Below are 25,333 nucleotides of genomic sequence, written 5' to 3'. Positions count from 1 at the left end.
CCGGGCAGGTACATATGGGAGGAGGCGTTCCTTCAGATAGCCTGGCCCCAAGCCATTTAGGGCTTTGAATGTTAATACCAGCACTTTGATTTGGGTCTGGACCTGGACTGGCAGCCAGTGAAGCTGGAAAAGGACTGGTGTGATGTGGTCTTGTTGGCCATTCCCTTAGCAAATGTGCTGCCCTGTTTTGTACCAGCTGAAGTTTCCAGAGTGTTTTCAAAGGCAGCCCCACATATAACGCATTGCAGTAATCCAGATGAGAGGTTATCAGAGCATGGATAACTGTAGCTAGGCTATCTTTGTCCAGATAAGGGCGCAGTTGGTATATCAGCCTAAACTGATAAAAGGTGTTATTTGCCACTGAGTTCACCTGTGCCTCAAGTCATAGTTCTGGATCCAAGAACACCCATAAACTATGAACCCGATCCTTTAGGGGGAGTGCAACTCCCTCCAGAACAGGGTAAACAACACCTAGCCGGACAGGCAAACCCCCCGCTAACATTACTTCCATCTTGTCTGGATTGAGTCTCAGTTTGTTGGTCCTCGTCCAGTCCATTACCATGCTCAGGCACTCATTCACAACAGCCACCGCCTCACCTGAGTTTGATGAAAAGGAGTAGAGCTGGGTATTATCCACATATTGATGACACCTCAACGCACATCTCTGGATTATTTATTTATTACTTTTATATACTGCCCCATAGCCAAAGCTCTCTCCTAGCGATTTCATGTAAATGTTGAACAGCATAGAGGATAAAATAGAGGCCTGTGGAACCCCATGGCCTAAATGCCATGGCACAGAGCAATAATCCCCCAGCACCACCTTCTGGAATCAGCCATCCAAGTAGGAGCAGAACCACTGCAACACAGTGCCTCCAACTCCCAGCCCAGACAATCTATCCAAAAGGACACCATGGTCAATGGTATTGAAAGCCGCTGAGAGGTCCAAGAGAATCAACAGGGTCACACTCCCCCTGTCCCTCTCCTGGCAAATGTTATCCCACAGGGTGACCAATGCAGTTTCTGTTCAAAAACCAGGCCTGAAGCCTGATTGAAATGGATCTAGATAATCTGTTTCATTCAAGAGTGCCTGGAGTTGTCTTGCAAGTAGAACGTTAGATTGATAAAGATATAGCTATATTAGAGAGAACTTGTATTATCTAAATATGGCTTGTAATCAAATGCAAGTGCAGTATGAGTTCTTCAAGCTCTTCTTTTTTCCTGGATGATATTTTTCTATGCAATTTCCAAATCTTGCTTTTTTATATATTTAGTGAGATGATATCACCTCAATTATAATCACTTGTATTATTTGTGATGACAGGGTCTTTGGAGAAAAGATCACCAGTTCATTGTTGTGGGCTCTCTTGGAACACCAATTTCTAGTACCATTTCCAGTTGTCCATGTATTGCCATATGGCAATTTAACAAAGTCTCTGCAGATAATGAATATAAATTAGCCGAGATCATGTTCCAATTCCAAGTCTTACCATTTTGATAGCATTTTGACATGTCTATGCCTGCTTTCAGGGGATCTAATATGCTGTGGTCTATACCTAGCATATAGTGTGCTGTGGTTCATACCTAACCCATCCCAAGGAAGCAATCATAGTTTGCTATGACATTTTTGCCAAATAATTGGCTGATTTGAAATCCCATGTATCCAATATGTCTTGCATACCAAAGATGGAACAGAATCTAGGCCAGAAGCATATGTACTTGCTTTTGCTTGGGTCAATATTAGCCTGGGGTCTACGAGGATGTGGACAGGTAGATGGAGCTTGTCCCTCCTGAATGCATTCTAGGAGAATAAATTTCATTCAGGGCAGGAGATGGGTTTGTCTCCTTGAAAAGAGGTAGCAATTGCATCCCAATTCAGGAAACCTTGTGAAGTGAGGCTGTTTTCTAACCAGTTCTTTATGGGGGGTGGGGGGTGAGCATGTGTTGAGCACATGTTGTAGATCGATTTTAGCTTTTCTTCATTGAGACATCCTTCCCATGTCTATTTCAGCCTGCTTTCAGTTTGACTATGAGAGATGATTTTCATAGACATTTCTCAGCAGCCGTTGTAATTGTAGACAGTTATACACTTTTTTTATTAAGTATTGTGTTATCTGACATCTATAGGAAGCCTCTGGGTAAGTTTCTACAAAGCTTGGCATAAGATGGCATCAATGAGTTGTCAGGACCCCAACATGATCTTTGGTTCCAAGGACACTGTTATGTATTCAGGCCTCCCTTTAAGAGGTCCACACCCTGGTCACATGGCAATCGCTCAGAATCCCTCCCCCTCCCCAATTATTTATGTCTTTAAATGAATGGGAAATAATAGGCTAGGATCCAGATGAACATGCAAATGAACAGGTGGAAAACCCTGCCTTTGCAAAAATGGATTTCTAGTTTTCTGGATAAATGTGATAAATATACAAGATCAGTTTTCAGCAACCTTGAAATATACACAAAAATAAGAGGAAAGGTTTTACACATTCTGTGCTCAGATATCCCATATGTGACCTTAAATAGGCTAATACATTTTGCACCAGTTATACTAAATACACTTCAGTGGTGTTACATCCGCCCATGTATAGTGAATTTATAGTGAATGTATAGTAAATTCTAGAGGTTGAAAAGATGGATGGGAGTCGCAACCCCCCTTTCTGAAAAACACAACATTAAACCAGATCTATTTTATTTATTTATTTATTTATACATTATTTCTATCCTGCCTTTCTACAATGTAGTGTACTCAAGGGAGGTTACCATAACATGATAAATTTAAAAATTATCAATACAAGCCCATAATAAAACAGTAAAATCAGGGATCAAACATTAAAGAAGTCAAATTAGGAGAATATTTGCTTGAATAAAACCATCTTCATCTCTATCTTCATGTAGTAATAGGGCCAAGCTTACTTTCCTGGATAGCAAGGAAACACAGAACAGGGTCTTCTTGGGCAGGTTTGCCTTGGAGGAGGCAATTCTGAAGGTACCCTGGCTTATTGGCAGAAGACACTTCATTCTTAGACCTCACCAGATAAGCCCAATTAAAATTATTTTTTTCATACAATATTATTTCTTTAGTCAAAATAAGATGCAAGAAACAAAATTCTTCACTGACCAATCCTTAACCATGCTGTCTCAAATAAGCTAAGATTCATAATTTATCCAGTTGGAAATTACTGGATTTGCCTGTCCACCCCATCCTCTTTATTTCAGTGTGCATGTTTGTTCTCTGAGGGTAACAAAAGTCTTATCTGCCAGAATATGAATGAAAAAGGAGAGCAGATCTGAAAGTAATCCTACAACAAAGTGTCAGTTTTGCAGACTGCTGGGCCTTATTTAAGGCAGCAATAGATTCTAGGCATAAATGTGATTTTAAGGGCCACATGTCATGTGGGAGATCTGTGATTGGATCTGAAGGTATATCTTCCTCCTTCTGAAAATAGCTGGTGAGGGGGATCCCACTAGGGTGGCCATATGTCCTACCTTACAGAGGACAGTTGTTCATTTGAACAGCTGTCATGGGAAAGTTGCAGAAAAGGGCAACTAAAATGATCAAGGGGCTAGAGTAACTCCACTCTGAGGGAAAGTTGCAACAGCTGGGATTGTTTAGCTTGGAAAAAAGGATAAGAGGAGAGATGATAGAGATGTACAAATTATACATAGTATGGTGAATGTGGATAGGGAAACATTCTTCTCCCTCTTTCATAATACTAGAACCTGGGGATATCTCATGGTGGGAGATTCAGAACAGAAAAAAGGAAGTACTTCTTCATATAGTGTATAGTTAAACCATGGATTCATAAGATGTAGTGATGGCCACCAATTTGTATGGCTTTAAAAGGGGGTTGGATGAATTCCTGGAGAAAAAGACTATCAATGGCTACTAGTCCTGTTGGCTACCTCCAGGATCAGAGGCAGTAAGCTTATATACACCAGTTGCTGGGGAACATGGGTGGGAGGGTGCTGTTGCACCATGTCCTGCTTGTGGGTCTAGGTCGACAGCTGGTTGGCAACTGTATGAACCGAGTGCTAGACTAGATGGACCCCTGGTCTGTTTCAGCATGTCTCTTACATTGTTATGACAGTCCTCTATTTGAAGGGCTATCTAAGTCTAAGTCTGATTTAAAGATAAACAATGATGGCACTTTCAAGTCTAGGGTCTTGAAAGTACCATCAACAGTTAACACCTGGCCAGCTCAGACCTAGCAAGCACAGGACACCTGGCCACAGTATTCCCCACTACAATGAAATGCATTCTATTGTTTTCATTGAAAGATGGTTATTATTTCCATATTTACATCTATACATATAATATTTATGCAAATCTATTTTGCCCCCTGTTTTGGAAGTGCATTTCCTCCTTTTAGGTTAATGTCTAATTATTATTATTATTATTTATTTATTTATTTATTTATTTATTTATTTATTTATATAGCACCATTAATGTACATGGTGCTGTACAGAGTAAAACAATAAATAGCAAGACCCTGCCACATAGGCTTACATTCTAATAAAATCATAATAAAGCAATAAGGAGGGTAAGAGAATGCACCAAACAGGCAGTATAAAAGTCAGAACAATTCAAGTTTTAAAGTTTTTAGCCGAGCTTTAAAAGCTGCGATTGAACTTGTAGTTCTCAAATGTTCTGGAAGAGCGTTCCAGGCATAAGGGGCAGCCGAAGAAAATGGACGAAGCCGAGCAATGGAAGTGGAGACCCTTGGGCAGGTGAGAAACATGACATCAGAGGAGCGAAGAGCACGAGCGGGGCAGTAGTGTGAGATGAGAGAGGAAAGATAGGAAGGAGCTAGACAGTGAAAAGCTTTGTAGGTCAACAGGAGAAGTTTATATTGGATTCTACGTGGCCATCCTAACCATCTTCACCCCTGCAGCTGCACTGAGAGGGAAAAAAAATACATCTGGAGATCCAGTCATGGATCTCCAGCATAATATCTAGCTTGATTCTTGTTGCTGTGAAGTGCAAGGGGACACTTGATCAAGAACTGACAGCAGGACCCAGGTACTTTATCCTCTGTGCAACTATTGTAGCTTATATGAGTAAGGGGATGCTGGTGATAAGGTGATAATGCAGCTACTAGCACAGAAGGGATTAGGTGACAGAAGAACCAATGTGGTCCCAGATGGTCAAGTAGAACCTCTGAGACTGTTCTGAACAAGCTGCTGCTGCTCAGAGACAGACTGATGTGGTCTGACTGTCCGTCCCTTTTTACCTACTGGCCAGCATGACTGTCTACCGCTTTCCCAGCTTAGCTTGCCTTTAAAGTGCCAGCCCTAACAATTACCATTATCTGTGGTCTTCCAGCAAATAGAACTCGAAAGCTGAATTCTCTGATACACTGACATTTGGCCATCTGCAACAACAAAAGTATAGGTGTCTAGCAGTAGCTTCTTTCATTCTTTGGATCTAGAACCTTGATTTGTACTGCACTTACAGTGCAGTCCCACATACTCACAAGTAATTCCCATTGAAGTGTGGGACTTACACTCAGATAAGTATATATAGGATTGCATCCTTAGGAATGTAACGTCATATGCTAATCTTTGTTAAGTATTTGTATATATAAATTATTAATGCATCTGTACTACATGAAGTTATACAGTATCATCTGGTTTATTACCCCAGAACATGAGTACGGTTTCTTTGTCCTCTTTCTTGAACATTCCCTGGAATTTGGTTTTTTCTTCATTTTAACATATTACCTATTTTATTTTATTTATTACATTTCTATACCACCCTATAATTTAGCCCCTATGAGCGGTTTACAAAAATTGAAAAACATAAATATTAAATTACAATAAAAATATTAAAATACAGTGTAAAAATTTAAAACCGCTTATATGAACACACAAACAAACAGCATACAGAAGGACAACATACATCTAAAAGCAACATTGAGTTATCAGCCTAAAAGATGAATCCAAGATGAACTCATCACATTCTGCCAAATGCCTGAGAAAAGAGATCAGTCTTAACCTGGCACTGAAAAGATAACAATATTGGCACCCGGTGGGCCTCATTGGGGAGATCATTCCACAGTTGGGAGCCACCACTGACAAGGTCCTCTCTGTTGTTTCCACATTAGCATGTTTTTAATAAGAATAACATCCTATTTTCCCCAGATGCAAATATGCAATTGTTACAACAAAATAGCTTCTAAAATGCTGGTAAAAACATGCATGCAATGCTTCCTATTAAATAATGAAAGCTTCTCTTTCCCCCATTCTCAACTCCAGAACTGATTTTCCTCTTTTAACAGATTTCCAGAAGCAAACACTATTTTTAAAAGCAAACAAAAACAAACCGTAAACCCTGTCATATATGTATGCAATGAAGAAAATGTGTTGAACACTAGCTAAATAATAGTAAGTATTGCAGTGTCATTATACATTGCACAAACTTTGCTAATTTTATTCAGTATGGTTTCAGATCACCTGTGGCAACATGGATTCAGGTCAACCGTATTACCAACAACATATAAGATGGCAGGGAGAGACCGTATAAACACAGGCCTCCTTTATCAAGTCAGCCTTTCTTTCCTGTCAGCTCCAGCTGACCAAGCTTGTTTCCAGGTCAGCTGCAGTCTTTTTTTAAAGGAATAGGCTGCCACAGTATAGGACTGCTGTTTTCGCATCTCATTTAGTGCTGCGATGCTAGCAGCAACTCAGGTCAACTAGACTCAGGCTGCCATGGGGCCCACAATGGTGACTGAAAGCATGCATACATTGGAACCTGAAGCTATTGCAAGTTTGCTAGTTGTAATGAAGTTTCTAAATAGTTTGAGAATTGTGGCTTTATTTCCAATTTAGGACTAGGGACTGTGAATCTGTGGTGAGGGAGTGATTTTAATGCAGGATTGAATACACTATTGGGATTCAACAAATAATTAGTATTTCCTTCCTGAATTATTTCAGCGTCACGTTTTATATAATCAGATTGTGCAGCTAGATGATCAGTGCCCAGGGAAATGCAATCAATCAAATGCAGGGTCTATATTAATCTTGAAGTTGTTAATTATTAGGATTATACACTCATTCCTGAGTTCATTGCAATAGGGGGAAGGCTACAAATAGACACCTTTCCCCAACCCACAAGTGGCTTCAGAAACCCTATTTCTGTACATATATTATTCTGATGGTATTGTCTCAGGTGCTAAATGTTATAAAAGTCTGTAATATTGTTGGACTGTATTAGATTTGTACTCTTGCATGTATGATATATATTATTGGTTATTATAGTACCCAACATTGTGATTGTTAACCACTTCGAGACACATCAGTTGGTTTTATATATCCTTATAAATTGTAAATAAATGGGTTATTTGATAATTATCACCTTTTATTGGTGTTTGGAGTAGTTGTGTGCCTTTTTGGCACTTTATATAGTACTAAATAACTACTGCCTTCCATTACTTGTGTTTCTTTTGATAGATAGCAGACCTCTGCAAATCCAAACCAAAGATCTCTCTAATGGTTATCTAATATTATAGCATATTATAATTTGTCAGCATTTTTGAAAGAAGTTAGGGGACTGCAGTGTTGCATCCCTTGCTTTTCCTGCAATGTCTTATGGTACAATTGAATAGTTGTATAAGAGCATGGCTGGTATGTGTGACTTTCAAAGATATTTTTAAAATATCTCATCTACTGGAGAACCTTTCGGGAGGGATTTACATATTGTATCCCTACGTGTTCCAAATAGAACACTGTAAGTAAAACCTAGTTACATGATGACTAAATATTTAGCCCCTCCACCCAAGCTTAAATTCCATGAGTTAGAAGATGTTGCCAAGAAATCTCTTCCTCTGTTTTTGCACTCTAATGGTAGCATTGACAGGCATCCATTTGGTTATCAGACCTTGCTAGACTATAGATAACGTCAATGCTGTTATCAATAGATAACGGTACTTAATGATCTCAAAATGCCTCAGAAAAATGTGTATCCAAATTAAAGCAGAGTGTTTTCACTTTGGGGGACCAGAACTAAGCCTATAGTATCATTACTTTTCTGCTGCTTGAATAACATTTTTTTTAAATACTGATGATTATGATTTACATATTTTGTGTGTATTATGTGTGGCTTGATTGAGCTAAAAGGAGTAATAACATAGTACTGACTTCCTTTATAATGGAGAATGGAAGGTTATTGCATCCAAACCAAAGTTTCCTACCACATCTTACCTGTATGCCAAGGATTGGAACTTCAGTAGTTGCATTGCATGCATCTCTTAAGAGTGACCTCAGTGTACTCAGAGAAAGGAGAAGAGAGGCCATTTTGAAAAGTTTGCCCTCTTCTTGTATCCTGCTCCTCAAGTATTACCTACGAAGCTGTCCTTAGACCGGAGTTGTTCAATGAACCTGCATCCTCTCTGAAGTAGGGCTTGTCTGAAGGATTATGAATGAAAAACATGCACTATACTTCAATAGTATATTTTTTTCTGTTTGCATCACTAAGCTGGGATGACAAATTTATCATCATCCATCCTTATTTCTGTTAATAATGAACTTGATGATTCAGCAGGACAGTCAGTGAAAAGACCATCCACAGATGAGTTAGGGTAGGATTTCTGCATACATGGAGATTTTCCAGTTATGCAGAAAAAAATATTACTGTGTAAATTTAAAACATAAAAAGAAATTCAGACATGTCCAAATGAGGACTGAGGAGGTCCATCGTCCTCCAGGAGCCATAGAATATTGAAAGCAGTTAAGGTTTGATTGGGGTGGGCAGAGGGAATTGGAATTGGCCTACTTGAGCCCTAATGCATATTTATTTCAGATCCCAGTCTAGGATGGTATATACTTCTTATGCCTCTGTTCTGTTAAAAGAGTTAGGGCCCATTGGATTTGTTAAGATTGGAAGAAAGCCTTCTGTGTAATAAATCCTCTCTGAGAACTTTCAGCTGCAAAAGGGACAGAGCACCTAGCAACTTAAGATACTCTGGAATGGCGATGAAATCTGGGTCGGGATGAGCCACATATCCCCTGACTCCAGTTAATCCCCCACTTTTAAAAAAAAAACCTCCCATATAGAGTGTGGGAAAGAAGAGGCAGAACTACTCCCCTCCCTAACATTTACCACAGGTTCTGGCAGTTTCATCACCATCTAACCCCAAACCTCAGCGGTAAAAGTGCTGTCAGTGCTACTACTAGACTAACCCCAGTCACATGCTAGAAAGAGGAACAGACAGACTAGTATATCCCAATTGAACTGCTAATTGAGCTGACAGGATAATCAAAGGAATTACTTATTCTGGATGAAGGTGGTTATTTCAGATGTTGGTACAAAGCCCCTCCAGGTCCACAAGTCCCCCCCCCCCAAAAAAACATTGTTTTTCTGGGTAAAAGAGTTTGGCAGGAAAGAGAGTCCAGCCCACCTTGGTGCCATTGGTGGAACTGCTTTGAAATGTTGCAGAGTGCTCTCTAGGGAAAGAGGTACAAAATACTTAGGAAAGGAGGAGGTAAGAATGTATGGAACAAGTGTTTTCTGCACCTCTGCTGAAAATCCTGCTGATTTAAACTGCAGATTTTGCTTGGAATCCAATGGGATTAAGATCTTACTTCTGGGCTCTTAATCTAGACCCTATCAACATGCATTTCTGTAGCATCAATTAGGAACAAAAGGAAAGAAATCCTGGCCCTACAGCCGCTGGGGGACTAATAGCAGCTGGCTACTTGCCCTACTTCTCTCCCAGAAAGGACTCCATCATAACTGCCAGCTACTCTGTGGATTTCTGCCAAAGGATGCTGGCTATTTTGGGTCTGTTTGTGGAATGTTGAGGGGACTATCCATTTTTCGACTGCGAATTTAGAAATATTTGTGCAAGCTAACCATAGCCTTAGGGATATGATGGAAACCTAACTAAATAAGTGTCTGTAAATGGGTGCAGAATTGTATTCTTAGCTATCAGAACTGTGAACAGTAACAGCTGGTTACACTTTGCAAGAGAGATTCCAGAGTTTCCTTGCATTTCTATTATTACCAAAGCAGTGGTTTTATGCCACTGCACCACCATATTTTTGTAGCAGTTACTTCCTTTTTCTAAAGGGAGCATTGCCTACTGTATAAAAGAATTGAGTTTGTCCCTTAAAGCTGTGCATTAATAATTTCTCGAAAAATGGGTTGCTCTTTAAATATATAGCCATAATTTTATCTGATCTATTTTATCATAAAAATCTGAAGGTATTTCAACTGAAGTATCTTGAAGGTTCATCATTAGGGTTAGAAACTTAACTATAAACCTGTTATTTGAATAAGTGGAGTTTAAAAAAATCATCTATGCAAGTGTAATTAGCAGAAAAAATATAAAAACTTGCCTTCCTTTTCTTTTCTGTTCTTTTTAAAAAGAATATAATCTCATTAGCATTTCATTGTGCTAGCTTTCATCAACGTACTGTCATTTTTATGGGAAAAGGTGATCATGAACATACATGCCTTGTTACTATTTAAATTATGCAGATTCTTGATGCTGTGAAAATTTGTGCTCGATGACGCCAAAGCAGCTGCACGTTGTTAGCATTGTAGGCTGTCAGATGATCATGTGGGATTCTTGCAGCATGCAACATTCAATAGGATTGAAAAAGGGCTTTTGATGCAAGGCATAGCTTCTGAATATATTTGTGCCTTTTAGCTACTTATAACAGCAAACAAAGCTAACTTTAAATTTTAAAATGCTGCCTCATTTTTCTTCTGGTTGGTTTCATTTTGGCTTCACTAGAAGATGCATCTGGTACATCCACGATTGAGGAGTTTATTAATGCTACTGTCGTTCAGTTCACTTTCTTTTCTTTTAGACTCCTAGCTAGCACACAGATGACATGATCACGTATTTGTTCAGCCACCACCATGCATGGTTTCTTCCTCTGCTTTCTCTGCATTATTCCCTCCGTTAAGTTGCACTGTCATGTTCTCCCTTGCCATTAAGCCTTGTCTTTGTCTCTTTCCTTCTTCTTTTGTTTGCTGTTATATTTTCCCCATGTTTGGTTACTGCAATATTATTTGATTAACTGGCTGTGATGATGATGAACCTGCACACTGGAGGAGCAGCTACTACAGTGGTGATGAAGGGATGTAATAATGGTCGCTATCCTCGGAATTCTCTCTACAGTGACTGCATTATAGAAGAAAAGGCAGTGGTCCTGCAGAAAAAAGACAATGAAGGATTTGGGTTTGTGCTCAGAGGGGCCAAAGGTATGTGGATTTTCTGTATCTATTCGATTGGGTGAGTGCCTATGTGAAAGATGGCATGCATTTCTGAAAATAAACAGGCATTATTCCTTATGCATTTGGTTGCTAGACAACAGTGTTCTCTCTGTGCAGTAGTACTGACATGGATTTTACTGGTTTCTGATTGAGCAGTTTTGAGGGGTGTGTGTATTTAAAAAACATATATACCATAAATTTGCAGAATAATTTTGAGAGGGGGAGTTGCTTGGAAATTTCCTATATCTTACTGTGTAGTTTATCCAAACTGTATCATCCTTACTGAAACAAGTGACAAAATGGATTCAATTAAAGCATTAGTCTGTTAAAATTATTTGCCGAGTGGCATATTGACATTTTGCTTAAAATAGGTTTGTAGCTTGTTCAGGATGGAACTACTGCAGTTTTAGTATGAAAATCAGATCATTGTTATATCTTCAGAAACTGCATGTATGTTGAATGGCCTTTTGCTCTATGTTCTGTTTTGAAGGCTGCCTGGTTTCATGTGTTGTAATGTCCTAATCTTTTTCTTAATGCCACTGGTATATTTTTGTTAAAAGAAAAAAAAAGAAAGGGATCTTTTTAATGCTCTGCATTTTATTCATTTTGGGTTTCATTTTTTTAAAGTGGTGGTATATCCCAAGGCCAGCAACTAACACCCCTCAGTTGCTGGATGGGCTCTCCCTCACACTGACTGGCTTCAAGGAAAGGCTAGCCCATATGTTCTTTATGGAGGATCCTCCACACCCTTCCTCTGGGAATGCCATTTTTATCATTCCTTGCTGGAATGGCAAACAGTTATTGGGCTTTCCTATCTATGTAATAGTTTCTGATTAACCCTCCTGGCTAAATGCACGTTTTGATGGGGTCTTCTGGAAACCCAGTGACTTCATCACTGTGTCGATCAGCTGGCGCTGAGCTATCTATGCAGCAAACAGAGGTCCCTCGCTACATGTGTTAATTTCACATGGGCTGAGCTGTTTAGGTGGAATATTCATGTACCCTTTTAAAACACATGCTTATATCAAACTTCGTGTTTCACATATTGCACATGTGACTTGATATATATCAAACCATATATCTGTAAAGCATAACAGAGTATAGATTTGTAACATGTACATATGGTAGATCATACAGTATACAAATATGTACCTGATGCACAAACAAGTATGGTGTTGTACATTGAAATTAAATGGCTTCATAGCATTTTTGGTGGTAGCTGCTAGAAAGGCTTGAAAATTTTCAAATGCCTTAGTTATCCATGCACCTATCAAAAAATTAAATTAATGTTTTCAAATGCAATTTCTGTTCCATCAGATTGGTTGCATTTTTGGTTATATACCAAAGGCTGAGTATAATTTATTTGCTGACCAAATCCTAGTGATCATAAATATGCAAGAAAAAGATGGAGATCTATAGGGCAGGGGAGCATCTTGCTTAGTTAATTTCTATTCATGCATAAATCAGTTCATGAGATGATTAAACTTTATATTTTTAAAAGGTTGTTTTCCATTATTAAAAAGGTGTCATTTGTTATTCCCAAAGCTGATACACCTATTGAAGAATTCACCCCAACTCCAGCCTTTCCTGCTTTGCAGTACCTGGAATCAGTGGATGAAGGCGGGGTAGCATGGCAAGCAGGCTTGAGAACAGGAGACTTTTTGATTGAGGTAGGAGAATTTGGGGTAATTAATGTTTTCTTTCATGGAAAATACTGTATAATCATGTTGCAAAGTTTCCCAACAAACTGGTCATTCTAACTACTGGTAGAGATGCTGATACAGCAGTTTTGTACAACTCATATTTATTTACATATTCTTTTGTGACTCCATTATTCTAAATTTATTTTTGCCAAATTTACAAGATTGTATTGATATAAATGTGTATGTTTCTAGGCAATATGTTATTACATGTGAAAAGTCTCCATGGGAGAGGTAGTTAGATTGACTCTACTTTTTGTAGTTCTGGATAAATATAACTTTGAAGATGATTGAATAGGTGTTTAGTGCTGTATAATAACATTTAAAGAGTTGTGTTTTAATTATTAGCCTGATCTATCATGTATTTAGTAGCAAGTGGTGTTGTGGTGATATCCACTTTTCCATAGAGATAGTAACTTCATCTCTATGGTGACAGGGATTCTATTATTTCCTTGCCCCATCAAGATTGGTTTCATACATTCAATTTAATGGATAATAACCTAGATTGTTGGTCGGTTGTAGTCACTTAACAGTGCAAAGTGCAACAAGTGATTAGGTTCCAGAGAGTCAAATATGAATGACAAAATGTGTAAATGCAGTTCATAAAGGGGGGAGGAATGGGGGAATCATCTGAATTGGTACATCTTAAGGAATGCTGGAGATTGATTTAATGTTCCTGCTAATGAAAATTCTGTGAAACTAACTATGATTTGGATGGCCTTTCCATCAGTTGCAAGAGATTATCACACATCAATGTGTTATTGCTGTTATTACTGTATTGGCTTTGTAGCATATATCTGAACAAATGCAGATCATTTTGATATTTTGGTATTTATCTTGTCCATCAAACAAGGAATGGTGATATTGCATGCATTATTGTTTACTCATATAATTCTTAGATTTTTATTTGTTGAACTTAAGGCTGGTGGACAAAGGTTATTTTGGTACTTTTAAAGTACTTTTTTTCTCAAGCTTTGTGCTTATTTGTACAACATGTATGACAGCTGGAGTTATCAGATTTTTATTTTTTGAACTTGAGGCTGGTGGACAAAGGTTATTTTGGTACATATGGCATAAACATTTTGAGTACTTTCCCCCCTCAAGCTGTGTGCTTATTTGTACAACATGTATGACAGCTGGGTTAGGCGATCTGGCCATTTCCTCCTGTTCCATCAGTGAAGATATAATTAGTGAGCTTTCTTGTTTCCTTATATTTCATGTTAAGCTTGTGCATTTACATCAGCATTGGCTATAGGGTCAAGTGTCTCCTTGGTTGTATGGTTTTCAGCAGGTATATATGAGGAGTAGTATAATGCAAAACAAAATGTATGAGAAGTTTGCTTTATGGTCATAATTTCTTTCTGCATAGTTATGTTACATGCTTTATTGAGTACATACTTATATTACATACTTATATATGACAGATAACTTAATATTTAAAGTAGTTCCTTGAGAGTTTTTTGCATGGGTTTCAACACTTTAAACTTTAGGATAACTTCTACAATCTAAGCCTTTGATCTTGCTGCCACCCAATACATGCGTATTATTGGGCATGTAACAAGTGGTTCACCATCACTATTGTCATGATCTAAAGAGCTACATTTGGAATACCCTTGGCATAGCCTGTAGAATGTTCAGACTATTTTTTCTTTGAATAATAGCTGTGCAATCTGCCTTTGAATGTCCCCACAAAATGGCTTTGCTTTGTGGCATGGATAGACTGCTTTCAAGAAACACAAGCCCAAAGCTCCCCTTCATTTGTGGAAGTAGTTAGGTTTTTGGCTGCTGGCCAATGCTACAAACTGTAAATGTATGCCAGCACTGCAGTGCTGTTTCTTCAGTGATGCTAGAAGATACATAGGAACAAATATTTATAGCTGGGGTGCCAGTAAATGATAGAATGACAAAATAGGAATTAACAGTACTTAGGAAAGTAGAGGGGATTTTGAACGGGTCTGACAGAGGTCTTTTGACAAACAAGCAACATATTATTTAATTATGCTGAAGGTATATACACACAAACCAGAGTGGATTGATCTAAATTGCCAAGAACAAAGATCAATTGTAATTTATAACAAGTTTCCAATTTTAAAATTCCTTTATTTTCTAAATAAGCATGCATACTAACTGGTGGCTGTCTATAATAAGAAAAGAAGATATTTGTCTGACTGTCAGTTAACATTATATCTCCTTGAACATGAAACTTAGGCCGTCCCTGCCTGCTCCCAGGATATCCTGTGTGTTCATTTACATGAACAGGGATGACCCCAGGACGATCCCGGGATAAACCTTAGGTCTAGCTAAGGCCTAAGTTTCATGTTCAAGGAGATATAATGTTAACTGACAGTCAGACACATATCTTCTTTTCTTATTATAGACAGTTAAGGTCTCTGTCTTTTGAAACTTTCATATTAAAAGTGTGCACCTCAGGATTATTATTCCAGGCATTAATGGATTTTAATTAATTTTAATGTATCTGAACGCTACAGTGCCATCTCCAGTCATTAGGTGGCAGACTTCAGTAACCACCTCATAGTGTTCCAGTCAAGACAGGTTGAAGATAGGGGGGAATAATCCGAGACACAGAGTTGTATGGCAGCCCCCTTCTCCTGCTGCAGAGCAGCTTCCCCCCAGAGGAATGGGATGGGCCAGTACAATAAGCCAGGCAGTGAGCATGCAGATCACTCCCAGCACACACTGCAGCTCACAACAACTCACCCTGGCTTGTTTAAGCCATGGTGGCTTGTTTGACCATGCGAACTGGCCCATTCTTTCTTACTGCAAAGCTTGTTGTTTTGTATGGATTTTGTGTTTGTCATTCCTTTGAGGCAAGTACTACAGGTGCTGAATTAAGTATGGGCAGAAAATTCACTTCTATGTTTCTAAAACCTATTAGATAACCCTACACAGAAAATGGTAGATAATTAGAAACCTAATGGTTACTTTTGCCAGACTTATTAGTAGCTAATTTACAGTACAGATTAGAGTTGTGCACTGACCACAAGATTTGACTCTGACCCTGTTTTAGTGCTTTGGAAAATGGCCTGATTCTAGTCAGACCATTTTGGAGGTTGTCCTATTCAACTGAGGTACCAAACTCAAGTCGAGATATAGAAATCTGAGGTTTCGTACCTCCTATTGACTCTCATGGGACCTATTTAAAAATGGCTATTATATTTTTTTCTGTTTGTCAGAAGTGGATGAAGTTTGCAGGCATAGTAACCTTTAGGAGGGGAGTATGCCTGACAAATTTCAGAAAAGTAGGTGCAGTGGTTTTTATGATACACACACACATATATATATATGCCAATGTGGTGTAGTGGCTAAAGTGTTGACTGGGAGTCGGGAGATCTGGGTTCTTGTCCCCACTCATCCATGAAAGCTCACTGGGTGACGTTGGGCCAGTCACAGACTCTCAGCCCGACCTCCCTCACAATGTTGTTGTTGTGAGGATAGAAATGGAGAGGAGGAGGATTATGTACGCCACCTTGGGTTCATTGGAGGAAAAAAGGCGGGATATAAATGCAAGGGGGGGGAAATACCTTTATTTCTTGGCAGAATCAGGGTCAATTACTCATTCTGAGGGAGAACCAAGACTGCCACGGTCCAGATTGGATTTTTGTGCAACAGCAGTTTTTACATTGTAAGGTTATCAAAAGAAGGACATGTTATCCCACTAGGTTCCTTGAGGACCATTCTTCTGAAAATGATAGTCAGCATAGAGGTGGGCCCATGAAAAAAATTGCAACCTTTCAGAAGGATATATTCAACAGAAGAGGAGTCCTAAAATTGGTTTGTGTGTGTGTGGTGATTTGCTTCCCCTCCCCTTCCAATAGCTTTTTGTGAAATTCGTATAAAAATGGTAAACATCATAGAGATGTCTCCAGGAAAGAAACCTGTGAAGTTTCAGAAGGATAGGTGCTGGGGCTACAGACTTATGGTGATTAAAAACCAATTTAAAGCTTTCTTCATAGTGATGCCTTGTAGTGTTGGAAGAATGTCCATCTCACAGTCCCATCCATGCCTTCCCCAGAGCACAGATTTTGGAGAGCCCCTGGTAAAACGTGCCCTTTGATTTGAAAATGGACTTGTCAGTCACTCAACCCTGTGGAGGGAAGGAGGAAATCCAGTATTTCAGGAGTTCCCTCTGGCTGGCAAAACAACACAATTCGATACTATGGCTTGTGTGTTAAGTATCAGAGAGTGCACAATCCACGCTAACCCACACTCATTGGTTTTTGAACTGTGAGTTGGCCTGTTGTCTGAACACAGCCAGGGTGGCTTGTTAACCACACGCTATGGCTTGTTAACCATTCTGAACAACACAACAACAATCCATGGATTCTCAAGGTGGCATGTTCGAGAAAATAAGCAACACTGCATGGTTACCAAGCCATCCTGGCTGTGATCAGACAACATGCTATAACCCATAGTTCAACAAACAACCCGTGGTTCAAAACAACCAAACTCAGCCAATGGGTGGGTTAGTGTATTAAGCAAACAGCCCTGATACTACTTTACTAAAAGTTTTTCTTATACTTTCAAAGCAGAAATTATGGAGAGTGCTGCCACAAATGCAACATGTGGAAGTAAATACACCTCTCTAAGTCTCTGTAAAAATTAAATTTGCCTTGCCTTGTTTAAGTAACTAGTTAATCTGGCTAATTTGCAGGTGTTTCAATTTAAAGGTTTATTTCTGTCTGCATTCATGACTTTAGTAACAGAACATGTGAATAATACCTTAATCAAATGCAAATTTAATCTTTGCTATCATTAAAATCCCCTTCTGGACCACTTTGTTTATTGTTTATTGTTCCATGATTTGTATAAATAAAAACAGCAAAATGTTCATTTCAGCCCCAAAACTACTTTATTACATAAAATATATAGGCTGTCTTTGGGAGTATCTAGTTATTAAACAGCATCTTACTATGATGTTCGGTAATGTTTAGGGCAAAATCACATGGCTGGGTGGGAAATGGCTGAAGCAAAAGAAATCTATAGCATGATTTTAAGGTCTTCCATAAGCTGTTGCTGTCAGGAGGAGGGGGCATTCATAGAGTGTCATCAGACTAGTGTTTTATTGTACGCTCGTTACTGGCCACTCACTGTTTTTCGCAGGTCTTTTTATTTATTTATTTATTTATTACATTTATATACCGCCCCACAGCCGAAGCTCTCTGGGCGGTTTACAGCAGTTAAAAATGGTAAACATTAAAAAGTATACAAAATTTAAAAACCACCAAAAACATAAAAACAACAGTGTAAAAACAACAGTATCCATTTAAAAACAACAATTCTCGGGTCCATTAAAAACAAACTTAACGTTGTTAAATGCTGTTAAAATGCCTGGGAGAAGAGAAAATTCTTGACCTGGCGCCAAAAAGATAACAATGTTGGCGCCAGGCGAGCCTCATTGGGGAGCTCATTCCACAGTTGGGGGGCCACCACCGAGAAGGCCCTCTCCCTTGTTGCCATCCTCCGAGCTTCCCTCAGAGTAGGCACTTAGAGGAGGACCTTAGACGTTGAGCGCAGTGTATGGGTAGGTTCATGTCGGGAGAGGCATTCCATCAGGTATTGCGGTCCCAAGCCATGTGACATCAGCCTCTCGCCCATCTCCAGCTCCTTCTGCTCTATTTTCTGTGACAAAATAAGACCTGGTAAATCTGATATTTTTTTTAAGTGAAACTTGCTGCCATTTCCTGCTGTGTGCAGGAAAAGCAGTGTGATAAAAACGCCCACTGAATGGGCCATGTGGTCATTGCTGCTGCTACTTTCTTCCCCATGTGAAGAAAGCGAAAGCTGTTCATCCCTTTTGTGAGACAGAATAACAATGGTAGGGAAACGTGATCCCCCACCCAGTCTGATGATACTCCCAATATCTTGTCTGACAAATGGTAAATGGAAAAGCAGGGGGGAGGTGGGGATGGGGGTACAAATTCTTTTTTTTTTTACTATTCTCTTATCAATTAAAGCCTCAGAGTTTATTATGGAGTTAATATCCACCTTGAATCAACATCTTACTAAATTTCTGTTGTTGCCAACTTGGCTGCCCTCCTTTTTTGTGAAGCAAGCATCTCTTGAATTTTAAAAGAGGTTGGCAGAACTGTTTCTACTGAACTATTCCTGGATAGCAGATTTGGTGGCTCACCAAGACAAATGGAGGTCCCTTTCAGAAGTTTCTTTTAAAAGGCACAACTTTTAAATCTGCCTTAAGACGTGCAGGTATCACACGTCTTATATATCAAAATTGTACATATTGTGATCTTCCAATAGATGGCTTGGGTTTTTCTGTGAAAATATTTATGTGTGTGTACGCAGGCGCACCTTCTTTGTGACCTTTGTATACATCTTAAGAAGTGTTCTTATGATTTATATCTTCAAATGATGGTGCTACTGCCAGGCATTTAATGACATATGATGAGGCATTTATGTCAGTTGTTTTATGATGTCCAATATTCTATTATAACTGTCTTTAGCTCTTTTAATTTTTTTTAAAATGGATATTAATGATTTTCTGTTGTATTTTTATTATCTTTTATGGCTTGTAATTTTTGTGAATTGCCCAGAGAGCTTTGGCTGTTGGGTGGTACAGAAATTAAATAAATAAATAATAAAGCATCAAAAAGATTAAGATGTTATAAATCCATAAAAATAACATCACCAGATACACAAAAGACAAAATAAAATCACTGTAATCAGTAGAGCAGAATTGTAGCGAATCCAGGAAATTTAAAAGCCTAGTGTCTTAGCAGCCATGTGAAGGTATAAAGAGGCCTCACCTAGCCATTTTTTCCAGCAAGAGAGAAGTTATACTTGCAGAGTAAGGGACAAACTAGCCATGATGTTACATGCATGTACTAAAATGCAAATAGCAGCTGCTGGGGGCAGGGGTTGATAAGCTTTATTTATTTATTTATTTATTTATTTATTACATTTTTATACTGCCCAATAGCCGAAGCTCTCTGGGCGGTTCACAAAAATTAAAAGCATTATCCTGGGATCATCCCAGGGTCATCCCTGCCTGCTCCCGGGATCCCTGTGTGTCATTTACATGAACAGGGATGACTCCAGGACAATCCCGGGATAAACCTTAGGTCTAGCTAAGGCCTTAGCATCCTAGTCTTTTAGCTCTGCTGTTTTAAATCTGTATTTTAAATCTCTGCATTGCAGCTCAGATTTATTCTGGTTGTACTTTTTATATTGTGGTCCTACGATTCCATATTTTATATTTTATGCTGTATCTTATGTATTGAATTTTTGTGAACCACACCTCTGGCATCAGCCACCATTTGGAAATCCAGAATCAAAGCTAGATTTAAAAGTCCTCCCACAGAGCACATGTGTAGACCACCATAGAAATCTGTGTTCTGTGTTGTTTGATGTGCAGAAGCAGCACAGATCCTGTGGCATGCCTTTAGTCCATCCAGACATAAATGTGGTCAAGCTGGTTTAGGTGTGAAAATGTTGGCATCAAAGAGCAGGAGATTCACCATGTAGTCTCAGCCTCTGTAAGGCGGCTAAGAGTGAAAAGGAAAATCAAATTACAGTGAGAAGTAAAGAGGAGGCATTGGGTTGGAACTCTTTCCATGCAGATCAGAGGATTGTCTTTTGATGCTGAGTTGGCGCACGTTCCTCCTAAACCTAGCAGTTTCACTTACCCAGGGTGCCGTTGGGTAATCCCCATGCCAAGGAGGGAGCGTGGGGTACTGGAGCTGCCCCCCGCCCTGTTCCTGGCTTCCGGCGACCAATCACGATCGCCTTCTGGCAGAACCTCCCCATGGGTCAGCCATGGAGCAAGCTCAGATGGTGGAAGAGCTGGGATGACCTTGCTCCTATTGAAAAAAACCAGTTAAGTCCCTGACCTTTTTACCACGCAGCTTCACGGAAAAGCCCCATGGTGGTTGCAAATTTGCGGTTGTGTCATATAACTGATGTAGTGCAGATTTTCAGCCACTGCAGGACTTTGAGCGTGTATAGACACACACACACCCCAGCGAAAAGGCTAAAGGCCTCACTTGGCTTTCATCCTGTAATACTGTGCCAGTGTCCGCTGTTTTATTTTATTATAACTGTTTTTAACGCTTTTAATTTTATTTTATTTTTATTTTTTTGTGTTAAAGATGTTATGTTACATTTTTATTATCTTTTGTGGCTTGTAATTTTTGTGAATCACCCAGAGAACTTCAGCTTTTGGGTGGTACAGAAATTAATTAAATAAATAAATAATAAAGCATCAGAAAGATTTAAACGTTATAAATCCATAAAAATAACACCACCAAATACACAAAAGACAAAATAAAATCACTGTAATCAGTAGAGCAGAATTGTAGCATGTAACCTGCAAACCCAGGAAATTTAAAAGCCTGAAAGCTATTGCATGCACCATAGCAGTCCATGCCTAGGGGTACCAGTGGGCGTTGCCTCACTCAGACAGGGCAGGCAGAATGTGTCCAACTCTGTCAGCTGCATAATGTTGCTTGAAAGCTGCTTTGTATCAAACTAAGGGCTGTCCAAGCCATGCAAAGCTGAGTACACTCATTAGTAACAAATAAAACATGTATTTGTTGCACTTTATATAATTTAGGAACATAATCCAAAATCTTTGAACTTGCAGCCCCACATGCCTTTTGCAATATGGAATTATATTTAGAGACAAGATACAGACCTTTTTGGTTCTGTTTGTACACATGCAAGGATAACAAGCAAAAAATACTTACTTGAAGGATAAAGCTACAGTCCTATGAACAGTCATTTGGAAGCAGTCCTGTTGGAAAAACTGGCATTTGCTTCCATGTAAACTTGTATAGGAGAGGCCTATAAGCATCCAGAAATTTCTGGAAGAAAGAGCTGTTATTAACTAAACAGAATAGGGTTTCTCCATGAGATGGAAAGTAAATGTCCATTCTGTTTGGTTGGCAGAGTCATAAATATTCATAATTTTAGAACTGAACACACTGCAACGCTAAGGTAGTTGAAGGGCATAAAAACGGAATACAGAATCACCCAGATATGCTCAGTGGGTGATCCTGGGTGGGGGCGGGGGCGTATTTCTTTGATACCAATGCCTGAAATAAATTGCTAATTTCTGGGTCTGGTGTAAAGCCCACAATAATAAATAATATATGACTTTGTATAATTCTATAATGTTTTACCTCAGATATTTTTTGGCATAGAAAAGCTATCTTTAACTCAATATTTGTGTTGGCAGACTTGATTCAGTTTTAAGATACTTTGAATCAACATTAAGATACTCATATTTTTCTATTGTCTGAAATTCAGATTTTCTTTTCAACAAGATTATTTTTAAAAGATAATCTACTAGAACTGATAAAATTAACTTGTAAGTTGTTTTTGTTGTTTTAAAACAGCCTTGGTGGGCAACAACCCTCCAAATCTGTTGGACAACAATCATCCCCAGATAACCATGCTAGTCCAGTTGGAAAAGACTGCTTTAAAACCTTTTGTATCTACTCTGACAAGAGAGCTCTGTAAAATTCTGCCACTTCAGCCATCTTTAAAGTAAAAAAATGTACTGAATAGCTTGCTGAATCAGGCCATCTTTGTCATTGAAATAAAGAACTTTTGCAATATGTTCTGTAAGCAAACTCATTACTTGATACTGCATAATCTCCCTAATGAGATGACCAATCACCTGTATCTTTAATTAATTATATTGATGTTACAGATTCCCATTCTATATTGGGAAACATAAGAAAAGAATTATCAAAAATTATAATGTTGTTACAAAAGGATTTTTCTCTTTTAAATATTGTAGATTTTGTTTTCTTCATTCGTAACTTCATGATAACTTTTTCTGGAATTGTTATGTAGCCAAGAGGGTTGAATATTTTTTTTAAAAAGTATACCTGTTATATTTCAGAAACAGCTATTTTGCAAAATGATAAATTAGTCAGGTTTGCATGTACTTTTCATGGCTGCAAAACCTGATTATGATAATATTTGATGTAGTTGGCCTTATCTCTTGTTGCCAAGTGATAGAAAATCTTCAGTGACTCAGACGTTTACAGCATCACATGCTTTCCGTTAGGCATAAGGGTGAGCTGCCATCTTTCTTAAAGAAAAGTAAACTTCTATAATTTCATGTAGTATTGTTATTTCATGTCAAATTGTTGAATATTTATCTTGGGTTTTTTAAAGCCCTCATTTTAAAGAGGATTTACTTTCAGTTGCTATGATTATACAGTTTGCAGTGTAAAAATACAAGTCATGTCTTTGGATCAAAATGTTGTTAATTATGCATGTGTCATATAGTTCCTTGGTTTATAGAAATCAGGAAAAAAATCCATATCTTTGCAGACGTTATCTCTAGATGATTTTGAAGTTTCCCCGAGAGAAGCAAAACGCTTGAATCCCATGCTAGTGTAAAAGAAAAAAGAAAAGAAAAAAGAGCCTTTGGTTCAGGATCAGAAACATGACTAAGCAGTCTCCAGATAGTGTAAACAGGGCTTAAGATAATTCTCAAGCTTCTTTAGTTCATTCATTTTAAACTCTGCCTTGAAAAAATACCAATTGTTAATAAATACTTTGGCTGTTTTTTTTTTTTTGTTTGTTTGTTTTTAAAAAACACTTTCTGTTTAGGGCGTAATCCTGTGCACGTTCAGACAGGCCTATAGCTCCCAGTATGTCCCAGCCATTTTCTGTCTAAACATGCATAGGATTGCACTTTTAGTCTCATGCGAGTGGCTTGTGCTAGACATGTGATTATTTCTCCACCCCATCCCCTCTAAGGCCATGGCTAGACCAGGCCTATATCCCAGGATTGTCCCGGGATCATCCGTGTACATCCACATGACACACAGGGGATCTCGGGAGCGGGGGATTTCACCCTACCCTTCTATCCCGCTTTTTCCGCGGTCTCGGGATGATGGTGGCCGCGATGTCGTTCGCCATGTGTAAACCAGGGCGACAATCTCGTGATCATAAAATCGCGAGATCGCCCTCCAACCCCCTCGTCTAGCCATGGCCTAAATAACTGTGCACCCTATTTTTGGAATTCCCCTCACTTTCAAGAGCAGTTTGCCATGAAACAGTGTGAGCCTTGCTCTTTGGAGGAAAGAGTCTCTGGAGCTTATGGAGCTAATTTGATCCTTCTTCTAAAAGCAGTTTCAGGCTCAAGTTACAGGTAGTCAGATTCCGGCTGGACTTCCTGACTGTTAAAGCAGTACAACAATGGAACCAGTTACCTAGGGAGGTTGTGGGCTCTTCCACCCTAGAGGCATTCAAAAGGCAGCTGGACAACCATCTGTCAAGTATGCTGTAGGGTGGATTCCTGCATTGAGCAGGGGGTTGGACTCGATGGCCTTTTAGGCCCCTTCCAACTCTACTATTCTATGATTCTACCTTACAGACAAAAATGTAGTGTCTTCCTTCATGCCCATAGCATGGTTCCCATCTAGGAGGGGGAGCAGGTGGGATTTTTCCAAGCAAAACAAACAGATTTTTTTTTAAAAAAAAACTATCCCTTTTATATTTGATTCTCAGAGGCGGGGGGCTAAGTATAGGGGAAATCCAGCATCCAGTCAAGAAGAATTTTGAATTCTCTTAAGTTTCGCTCATACACAAATAGCAATATTTGTCATCCCCCATTAGCCTCTGATGGAAGTGGCTTAAAGAAGTCATGTATTTCTTCTTCCCCTCTCAAACAGTCTGTGTGCACCTGAAATGGCATGCAGCTTACAATATTGTTTCTTTGAAGATTATGGACAAAATGAGTTTTCCTTCTCTTGCTGGATGGAAGAAAGAATCCATGGCAGACAAAGGATTTTTTAAGAGAGAAAGTATGGGGTTTAGCCTGTTAAAATGATAATGTCATTGTTGTGTGCCGGGTGGGGTGGGGTGGCAGGACCCTGAAATTAATAGTTTTCCCCCTCATATTATTTCTTGCATGCATGCAACACAGTCTACAGTTTCTGTTATCAGAAATCAGCAACAGCCAGGGCAGCCAAAGGATTCCAATAGCTCTGAGACAATGTTAGTGTTTAGTGAGGGGTGGGTGGGTGGGTGTTTTCTGGCAACTTCTGAGTCAAATATGCTACTTTCAGAGCAAATTCCAAAATATTTGTTGCAGTTGTATTTGATTCCTTTTGACCACATTCTGATGCCCAAATCGTTTATTTGTTATGCCTTCACCAAATACGAAATGCACAGAATTACACTATACTTCATCACTGCAACATATCATATTTAAAATATCTAGTACAAATGCCAGGAAATAAAAAATTGGTAGAAACTTTGTCTATGCTGTCATACTGCTCCTGATGCAGCTAATATAATGTATTTGCACGGCTTAATGTAGCCTTGAATCAGAGAAAGTGAGAGAGATGCTCAGGGGGCTAGGTGGATTAAATGGCTTTGAGATTAGCAGTCTTCATGTCCAGACATGGGACTG

At 38.9% G+C, this 25,333-nt stretch overlaps 1 protein-coding gene across 9 annotated transcripts in view; it reads left to right on the top strand.

Annotated features, from left to right (window-relative positions):
* The window catches only part of SHANK2 (SH3 and multiple ankyrin repeat domains 2), a 353,842-nt gene that overhangs the window by 205,781 nt on the left and 122,728 nt on the right, over positions 1–25,333 (top strand). For 8 of the 9 annotated variants that reach the window (XM_063117397.1, XM_063117400.1, XM_063117399.1 and 5 more), the window contains 2 exons: positions 11,127–11,209; positions 12,767–12,891. In XM_063117397.1, coding sequence (XP_062973467.1) covers positions 11,127–11,209; positions 12,767–12,891 — 208 coding nt within the window. Of the gene's footprint in view, positions 1–10,555; positions 10,749–11,126; positions 11,210–12,766; positions 12,892–25,333 lie in introns of those variants that run through there. The other variant, XM_063117404.1, reaches the window with a different exon arrangement.

The sequence above is a fragment of the Elgaria multicarinata genome, chromosome 2 (assembly GCF_023053635.1).
Source record: "Elgaria multicarinata webbii isolate HBS135686 ecotype San Diego chromosome 2, rElgMul1.1.pri, whole genome shotgun sequence".
Classification (NCBI taxonomy): domain Eukaryota; kingdom Metazoa; phylum Chordata; class Lepidosauria; order Squamata; family Anguidae; genus Elgaria; species Elgaria multicarinata.
The sequence above is the reverse complement of the archived record's forward strand: the minus strand, read 5'-3'. Positions and strand labels throughout refer to the sequence as shown.